We start from the raw sequence: 10,209 nt of genomic DNA, 5'->3' as shown, positions 1-10,209 counted from the left end.
CGTGTTAACGAGTCGCATGTCAAATTCCTACCCTACTTACAGCATAAAGGTGTGGTTACTTATTCATGTATGTGATTAGATTGGTTTTATTGTAGCATGTATTTTCTTTCATGTGGGAGTGTGATGTGGAGATAATGTTTCCATCTATGTGAAATCAATCACTTTGTGGATATATTTCTGTAGTTTAATTGTTAGATGATTTGAGCTGAAAAATGGGAGACTTGGGTCTAAAACATGTATAGGTATTGTTTAGATGTGGAACTATGAGTATGCATGGTGTTATACTCTTAATTAAAGACATTCCTTCTGTAGGCGTTACAACAATGGAACTTTTATTGTTTTTCATAGTCAATTTTATATGCTAATCCATAATGAATCCGCCCATTTTCGCCGTGACTTTGTATAAGTTGAATTAGAATACACTTGTGGGCATCTTCATCAAATTCTAGTGAAATTATCAAAATTTGATGTCATATAGATTTTCTATGCTGCCAAACTTTGCATGAGGTTTTTTTTTGAACCCGGGCTCAAACGTTGGTGTGAGAGTTCAATCCACTAGTCCAATCCCCACAAGAGATTATCTGGCAAAAGGAAGGACGAAAATAAATCTGCAGCTACTTTGTTTTCCTTTTGAAATTGCTCATGCCTTGTGCATTCATTAAGATGATATACTTGCTATCCATTACTGTAAATTACTTTTCTGGAATTTTAAGAATGTTTTAGTTATTAATTTTTTTCATCACCTATAGCTTTTCCGAATCATTTTGGTATTATTGTCATCATCAAGACGGTCATTATGATCATCGTCATCTACTCCTTCCTCTTCTTCGTCTTCTTCTCTTAAATTTGGCAAAATATTGTTGAGAAGCAAGGATATTGCCAGGGTAAAAGATGATCAGGAGTGGGAGATCATTGAGACAAGAAAAGCACTTTCGAGCACAAGACATGTGGAAGCATATAAACCTGAAGAAGATATCACTAGGGGAGGAGCTTGAGGTATGGAAAATAACTTATGTATCTTAAATGAATATTATTGATATCTGAAAATTTTAAAAATTCTCAAGATAGTGATTTGTAATTATGGTTCAATTTAAAACAATGAATAGAAATTTCAATCAAACAATCAACAACAAATTGGCACAACGATTTAATGTGAAAAAAATCACAATTGGACTCCCCCAATTGTGATAAAAAAAAACCCATAGCCCAAAGTTACAAAATAATCCACTAAGAAGACAAAAAAGAATTACACACATGAGCTCTCAATTACCTAACGAATCCACTCCTAAATTAAACCGAACCCCATGTGCCTCTTCCACCACCGTTTACACCTCGGAATTGCTATGCCCAATGTTAAATCTATAACGCTGATGTCGAATCCACGATGATGAGTCACTCTAGAATCCACCAAAGTTTCAGGCCTAAGTTTCCCGAAATCCATCAATGAACACCTCTCTCTTTTTGTGAATGAAAGAATAAAAACAACCCTTGATGTTTGTCAATATTGTTAAGTATCCACACCATGTGAAGTTGGCTATGGAAATCAAGAATGGAGACTGCAGATTTGGGCTAGAGATCTTGTGGAGATTTTTAGCTAATCTATCCTATTATAGGGCGGCTATGTTGGTGGCTTGCCATAAATTTTGTTGGTGGCTTGTCTGTAGGCAAGTGTTGAATTTTAGCTCTCCTATTTGTATATAAATAGGAAGAGTTGTGAGCTAAGATTGTAGTGTGAAGAAAGTGAGAGTGTTGTGAGAAGTGTATAAGAGCTCTGAGAGTTGAGTTGAGTGAGTGACAATCTCTTCCTTCTTCATTTTGTATTTTTGCTCTATTTAGTGATTTCTCACTTCTCCTCCTGTGGACGTAGGCATTAGGCCGAACCACATAAATATTTGTATCTCATTGGTGTGTGTGATTGTTTGTTGATTGATCTATGGGTGTGCATGAACCCAACAAATATGTAGTTCATTGATCAATTGATTACCTTCTATATATCAAGGGAACTCATATATAAACACCTTCCAATATAAAATACTTTGATTGCTCTCCTCTCTGAGAATCTAGATGGGGTTCAACCCTAAAATGAGCAAACGGCGCACTTTATACTAAATAGAGTCGCAACGACCGCTCCCTTTACCATTCGAGCAGTACAATCCCCGTACTTAATCAGCGAAGTGGCAAACAAGGAATGCTCAAAACAAAATACGGAATGTCAGCACAAACTCTTTTACTCAAGTACAACTTAGGTTGGATTCACATCTAAACTCTCATAACATATAGATGCAATAGAGCGAATAAAAATATACTTAAATAGAGTTTTGTCTAACGAAATTGCCAATTACAACAACCTAACAATAACTATTGCTACTTATTAGCAAATTGTTCCATGTGTTACAGGCCTTGCAATAGAATGTTGACATTAACAATTATGAATACAAGAGAATTCCGATGCCAAATGAAGAGAAGTCGAGCTAGAATAGAATTCTTTCACATTTTCCCAGTCGCTGCACCACAGAAGAAATTTTAGAATTTAGATTTTCCATTAACATCATCAAATTCCATATCGCCATACTGATTCTACCAGGGAACAAAAGTTTATGATAGGGTCCAAGAAGTGTGTCTTACCATCACTGTCTCCCAATTTCACCTTTGTTGATGTTTGGTTATTCTTTGCTGCCAATTAGGCTAGTTTTTGGTCTGTAAACAATTTACTTTGTTATACTTCAGCTTTTATTGTATATCCTGTAATCAAATACATTTGGGAAAAGTTTTGTATGAGACCAATTGATCAAGGATAAATTAATTTTTGCCTTCGTATTCATTTCCATTGATAAATCCAAGATACAAAAGCATTACTCTTTCTTCCACAAGTGGAATTTGTACTCATATGTACACAGATTATGTGTATCCATCATCTCTTGTCCCAAACTACTCTCTATCTCACAATGAGTTTTTCTGAGCTTGACCCTCTAATAGAGATTTGATTTGAAACAGAGTACACAAGGTTTTAGCTCTCAATTTCATTTGGCTGTGTTTGGATTAAAGGTTTGAGTAGCAATTTATAGAGAGAAGGGAATAGGAAAGGGAAATGGTATAAAAATTTAGCTTCTATTTTTTCATTTTCCCCTCTCATTTTCTTTTTTATCCACAAATGCCTACTCAGTTTGATCTAAACACATCCTCAGAATATATGCCTTTGCAGTGACTTTTAAAACCATGAAAATAAGGAGCATATTGGAAGAGATTAATCAGTTTTTTGCAGGTCACTCAACATACAGCCTTAATTTATTAATTTATTATTATTTTTTTTATTTTTATATAAAACATCAAGAAACAGTTATATATATCTAACCTAGGGGTGTATGATGAAAATAAGGCTCAAAATCGCTTAGAATGCAACTATTCTACCACCGAACTGCATGCATTAGAGAAGAGGAAGTCTAGTAAAGCGGAGAAAATACATCAAGAAAACTGTTAAAGAATCAAATTGCAGGTATCTTATATATTAGAAGAAGAGTTCACCCAAACTATCCCCACAATTACAAACTTTATATCCACTTCTCTTTAAGACTAAACCATTTCTTCTTATGCACATCACCCCCAACAATAAGAATAAAAGTCAAAAAACCAAAACAAGAAGTTTTTAAGCCCTGCCCAGTGTTTCTCTTCTCCCCTTCCACACTGCACCAAGTTTATTCCTTTACATATATAAGACAGGAACAATATTCACATTGAAAAATGCTCTTCTTATCTTTTCCCATTTATCCCCACCCAAAAACAAAAACAAAAATCTGAAAAAATAGAGAGGCATTGGAACACATTACTGTGTCTTGAAGATCTCTCTCCATAGCAACCACAAAAACATTACCTTGGGTTGGGTTGTGATGCAAACGACAATACTGGTCGAAGAAGCCTCTGAGCCGATGGGCTGCCCAACAATGTAGCCTGAGAGCGACCAAGCATCTCAGTCATTGACGGTGTTTGATAGGACTGAACAAGGCTCGAACGCTCTGTAGAGTCTCCCCGTGCTGTTGCTCTCTGCCATGAGTGTGAGCTCAGTCCAGAAAGAATATAAGCTCTTCCAGATGCCTCGTAGACATGTCTGCTCACCATCCTCTCCTGAATCTCCTTTAGCTCAGCATCCAATGCAACGCAGAGCCTGTCACCGGATTTAGCGGACACAGTGTCTGACAATGCCCTACGAAAACTCTCAAGGATCGACACCGCACCAGCAAGGTCTCCCTGCTCAGCTGCGATCCGTGCTTGTGCCATTGCTTCAGCTGCTTTGAGCCTGTTCTGTTGCCTGTCCACTTCTATTGACACCGTCTCTTGTCCACCTAATTCACGTCTCTTAATCCTAACTTCTTCGCTCTCCAAAGTAATCATTTCTTTTGATATGGGATCGCAGTAAACGCATATCACCTTTAACAACGATGTTTCGTTGCTTGAAAAGTCTGCTGGAACATTGACTGAAAGAAGAAAATCCCTCTCCTCGTCAGCATACAAATCTCCAACATCGATAAAACCCATGTGTCGATCAGCCACCACACGATTTGGGTAGCTTCCTGCTTGTAAACAGCCTATACGGATGGTTGGGTGGAGACACTCCACACACACTTGCAGCTCCTTTGCCACGACACTCAGAAGCCCCCCAATGCACTGTGCAAATGCATCCTGAATCACAGCTTCAGTCTCAATGAAAGAGAAGGTCCCTCCTGAAATCTCTGAAATGGAGTGCATGGATGATGCATCATGATCTGTACCAATCCCAAAAGCATGCACTGGGATCTTAAATGCTCCGCTGTCATTTCCATAAATAGACAAAGGAAGGAGTAACTGGTAATTTGGTTGTCGCTGGTTGCCACTAGAAGCATTGATAGTATATGTATCCTGCCCATCGGACAACAGTATTATACTAGAAACCGGGTTCTTGTCCTTTCGGTCTTCCATTACCTTGGCACCCTTTCGCAAGCCTTCAGCGATGTTCGTCCCACCATTTGCAGCTAAAGAGTGAACAGCTTGCAATGCTTGTTGTTTTCCTGTGTTAGACATTCTATGGAGGGGGAAGACGCGACGGGCCGTTGAAGAGAAAGCAATGACTGACAACCTGTCGTTGGGGCCGAGATTCTGTATCACGAACCCCATGGCTCGCTTTAGCAGTGCAAGCTTGGTCCCCGCCATGCTGCCGCTAACGTCAAGTACCGTGACGAGGTCAACAGGAGCACGAGGAGTTTGAGAAATTTGTGGTGAGTTAGCTTGATTTCTGTTGGAATTTTGGTCAGAAACTGAAACAGGAGCTTTGACATGGATGAGAACGGTGAAGTCATCGTACGAATTTAACGGTGGGACTGCTGGAACTTCAGGGAACGTGTCGATCTTTAATGTCCTGTGGAAATTATTATCTGCACTGTTTGTATTTGAGGGGCTTATGTCAACAACCTCAGGCTGATCTAAGGATTCATCATCATCAAAGACAGCCGGCTCAGGAGCTTGAAATAGTAGCATGATGTGCCGACGGGAACTTGAACGAGGGGGAGGGGGAGGTAGTCGGCGGACTACAGTCATCAAAGCATTATTTTGGGGGTCATCTACAGGAGCGATCCTTGTCCTCCGAGGTAGAGGGTCAAAACCAGAACTCTGCAAGGGAATTTCCTTCCACTTTGCCCTGCAAACGGGGCAAATTTGGTTGCCATGCTCGACATTTGAAACAATACAGTGAAAATGGAAGGAATGTGAACATTCTGCAGTGAATATTGCATGGCCATCTCCGCATTTCATTGTGGCCAAACATATTGAGCAAGTCTTCTGAAAGTACAGACCAAATGCCAGTGAGAAGCACGAATTGGAATAAAAACAAAAGCAAAAATAAAAATAACAAAACTAACTGCTTCAAAGAAAAGGAACAATATTATCTACATGAATATGAAATGACGCCCATGTCAAGATGTCCCAATTGGAACTTAATTTAAGAGTGCATCAAAATTGGAAACTATTAATAACATAGCCCAGAATGCAAGCATGACGAGAAAATTTTCCATACACCACCAAGCAGATATAAAAATTTGTGCACCATGCAAGGCAGGAGAGAAAAAGATGGTTTATGCAGGAGAAAGAGATGGTTTTGAGTTTATGCGGATGATGTTTTATGTGTAGTTGAATTATTTTCATATTTTTCTATGTTTTAACTTACTTTGTACTATTCTTACTTCTTGTAGTTGAATTTCTATTCTATACTTTATTTCCTAATTATTTTTCCTCTATGCACCTCTATTTTTTGTCATGCCATGCGTCTGTGATTATGTTTAGGTCAAACTAGGCACCATGCAAAAGCATGCTGGTCTGTTTGCTACTTGATTCCATGGGCCATTAATGCAGACAAGATAGAATTGTGTGTCTGTGTGTCAACATCCAAGTAAACTCACACAATTACGCTCACACATTCCAACTGAAACTTAAATCCTACACCTCTCCGTCATGGGACATACCACTGAAGCTAACAGTTAACAAAATACTATACCAAAAAAATAAAAAAGAGAAAAAAACAATTAAAAAAAAAGGATACATGAAAGTGCTAAGGAAACTATTGATCGTATCGTCTAGTAGAATTGTTTTTATGCCACAAGTTAGTTTAAGAGATAGCCAATCAAGACTTTGCACATCTTTAGCCTAGTTTGAGTGGTAATAATACACTGCCGTGGTAATTTGTTTGGATTAGGGTGAATATGTGCTTTGCTTATGGCCCCAGCTAGGAATTTAGGCTTACAAAAACTGATAACAGGAAAGAACGGCAAACAAACAAATCAAGTACGGAAACCAAAGGAAAATCAATTGTCAATTTCCAACATATGAAGGGATATTACAAAATAAAGCAAAATCAAGGTTCAGATTTTGAAGGTTAATCATGCAATTGCATGTGATCTAAAGGAGAAAAGTTTTGAAAGCATCCAATGAAAAAATAAATAAATAATCAAAATTTAAGGCAAGTAGTAATCTATCAAAGAAAGGGGAATCAAGAATTGCCGTCAGATTTTGCTCCCCCTCCCTATTTTGCTTTTGATTAATCTTTGTACACAAAATTAAACCAAAACAAAGCACGTATGAAGAATATACACGGTAGTACAATGAAGCCCACATTATTTTCACTAAGGCTATGTAGGGATTTGGGAAGCGAGAGTAAGTGACAAAAATTTAACTTTTACTTTTGTTACTTTTTCCCTGCCCTTTTCCTTTCTCAACACAAATGTGTGATTCAAATACAGCCTAAAGATGGGTATTATTCTACTGATGTGTAGATTTTTAATAATTTTCTATTGTTTAACTTCATGTATTAATTTTATGTATGTAGACTCACACCTTGCTTTCTGGATGAAGATTATAGCTAAGAAAGCTTGCAAAATAATAGTCAACAAATGTGGCCACAAAAAAAGCAACTTTTCACAGTGAGTAAAGGTGGAAAAGGAAAGGTAATTATGTAGTCTTCTTTAACTATTAAGGCTAAATGATAAGGGTCTTGAAAGGGACTTGTTCATTAGTCACAGCCCAAAGAGTAGAAAACAACAAGACAAACAATACCTAACTCACTAATTTCACATAAATATAGATACTGTATATGACTTGAAGCAAACAAGTGATAACATCAAAACAGAAAAAAACAAAAAAACAAAAGAAACAATTTAAGCAGAAACAAATAGGAAAAGAATGAAATCAAAATCTTAAATTAATGAATAGCAGGAAAATACTTTAAGGAAATAATATACCAAAAATAATTATCGAGAAACTTCAAACTCATGTGAAAAAATGACTTAGAATATTAGTTGTGAAAGCCTGCAAAGCCCGTTTGGTTGCAGAGAAAATGTCAGAAGAAGCACCAAGAAAATACAATTTTGAAGCTCATATTCCACCGTTAAGAAACTAAATACAAACTAGCTAGCTTAAATTAATTTAGTATGGTTCTATCTGTAAAGCAAACAAAAACAAAGAATAAGCTTCCATTAATTTTCCTCTGTTTTTCTCAGCAACCAAACGGATCAATCATAAATTACAAGCTTTATGAGAAGAGCAATCATAGTTCGGAGTACAATTTTATGCAATTATTTTTCCTTGAGCACGATTCTCGGCAACCAAACAAGAATTATAAACAGCAGAAATGAAGGTTAACGAACCTTAGACGATCGGCTCATACTTCTAGACAGCCTCAACCCGCGGGACGACGGAGTGGGCGTTGTGGGCATCGCCGCTATTTCCGGAGACTCCGACGGCGGGAGCAGAGAGACGTCAGAGAGAATCTGCGACGGAGGCGGCGAATCGTCGCTGTCAAGGGTCCTGGGAACAGAGACGCAGAGATTCAACCCAAGCGCCAGCTTCGCTTTCCTCCATTTGCTCCCCATTTGAAGCTCAACCCAGATCTCAAAATGCTATTTTCTACAGAGAGAGAGAGAGAGAGAGTTTTGAATGAAGATTTGGAGAGAGAGAGAGAGAGAGAGCGCTTTGAATGAAGATTTGGAGAGAGAGAGGGGGGGGTTGTTAATGGTGAATGGGGTTTTTGAGTGTGGAAGGCTAAGACTGAGTCATGGTAAAGGGGGAAGAGAGGGTCGTAGTTGCTTTGCTCTTCTTATTCTTGGAGGCCATGGATGAGGGGAGAGAGAGAGAGAGAGAGAGAGAGAGAGAGTTGAAAGAGTTGTGTTGTTGGCTGTGTGGGTTGTTTTTTTTGACCTCTTGTTTGGGTTGGTTTGGTCGTTGAGTTGTGTTGTGTTTGTAAATGAGAGAGAGAGAGAGAGAGAGAGAGAGAGAGAGAGGATCACAATCCGAGAGGACAAAAGCAAATTGATTGACAAAACAAAACAATAATAATGCTAAAAAAGCACGTTTTGGGGTTGAATAAGAGGACAACCGAATGGGAACATGATACTCACCTTGTTTGATTTTGATTTTAATATATATAATTTGAATATATTTAAAAAATATAATAAAATATTTTAAAATTTTAATAAATACATGTATTCATAATTATTCTTTTGCTTATTAAGGTGTTCAAAATTTCATATGGAATTATTCTTTGGTATATATTATCCTTCCATTTTAGTCCTTCATATAATTCTTCCATTTTATAAACATCAAGTAATTTCCAATTTTGAATTTTAAGAATCATTAAAAAAGTGAAAATTAAATATTTTATGAGTCTAGTTAAAGTGTGCTTTAGATAAAAGTTATTTTAAAAAATCGTACATATTCAATTATATTACTTTTATGTAAAATATATAACCTTTAAGACTCTGTTTAATTAGAAAGAAATAAATAATGGAAAGTGAAAATGATAGAGAGTGAATTAAAAAAAAAAGAAAAGGAAAATGAAATATATTTTCTTGAATTTGATTAGAATAAAAATTTTACAAGAAAATAGGAATTCTAATTATAACTAACTATTTTAAGAAAAATGGTTGGGAGCACTAAGGAAACACTAATTATGCTTTTTTTTTTTTTTTGTATTCTCAATTTATTAGTGCTATTAATGGTATTTTTTAATAGTATGAATCATTGTTGCTATTATAAGTTGTACAAAAAAATTAATTTTTTTATAACTTCCACTATTTCCACTATTAGTGGTATTTTTTTCCATTTCTTGCGCTTTCTGCCATTTTCACCCTAATCAAACTTAGCCTTAAGAGTCAGGCTTCTCTTGAACTTGAAAAAATTTAAGGGGTACCACAAGTTTTATTTTAATTATTTGAATCATTCATTTTATAAAATCTTTCATAAAAATAAAAATAAAAAAGTAAATTAATTAATTAATTAAGTCGATTCAATAATTGTATCATTTTTATTTTATTAGATTTGTTTCTTAAAATATGAATGGTCTATTTAAAAATTATATTTATCGTTTATTTTTTTAATACAAAACTGTTAAAATAAAAATTGTTATGATTATTAAATCAACTTTTTTTTTTTAAAATGATATAATTAACGATCCTACAAACAGTGCGGACGCGGGATTTACATTACACTTGGAGGATGCCAAACTATATGTATATGTAATTGATAACAAAAAAATTTCTATGAAGAAAATAATAATGTTAATTATATATATACTGAACAAAAAAAAAAAAAAAAAAAAAAGAGAGAGATAATTATATGAGTACTTTTTTCATATCGATAAAAAAAAAAAAAGAAGATATATATTTTTTTCTAAAAATTACATTAAACAGAAAAACT

The 10,209-nt window shown here is 35.8% G+C and overlaps 1 protein-coding gene and 1 long non-coding RNA gene across 2 annotated transcripts; both read right to left on the bottom strand.

Moving 5' to 3' along the window:
- Nucleotides 1-2,277: 2,277 nt before the first annotated feature.
- Nucleotides 2,278-2,744, bottom strand: LOC145796988 (uncharacterized). Its single transcript, XR_014337846.1, has 2 exons — nt 2,626-2,744; nt 2,278-2,504 (listed from the first exon to the last, which is right to left on the bottom strand). It is a non-coding gene; the product is annotated as an uncharacterized LOC145796988 (long non-coding RNA).
- Nucleotides 2,745-3,474: 730 nt separating this feature from the next.
- Nucleotides 3,475-8,906, bottom strand: LOC114323951 (E3 ubiquitin-protein ligase WAV3). The gene is made up of 2 exons (XM_028271658.2): nt 8,163-8,906; nt 3,475-5,805 (listed from the first exon to the last, which is right to left on the bottom strand). Exons 1-2 carry the CDS (start codon nt 8,385-8,387, stop codon nt 3,865-3,867), a joined length of 2,166 nt encoding a protein of 721 aa, XP_028127459.2. The 5' UTR covers nt 8,388-8,906; the 3' UTR covers nt 3,475-3,864.
- Between the last annotated feature and the right edge of the window lie 1,303 nt (nt 8,907-10,209).

Source organism: Camellia sinensis, chromosome 8, assembly GCF_055761805.1.
Source record: "Camellia sinensis isolate YWXY chromosome 8, ASM5576180v1, whole genome shotgun sequence".
Taxonomy (NCBI): Eukaryota; Viridiplantae; Streptophyta; class Magnoliopsida; order Ericales; family Theaceae; genus Camellia; species Camellia sinensis.
This window is presented reverse-complemented; position numbering and strand designations above follow the sequence as displayed.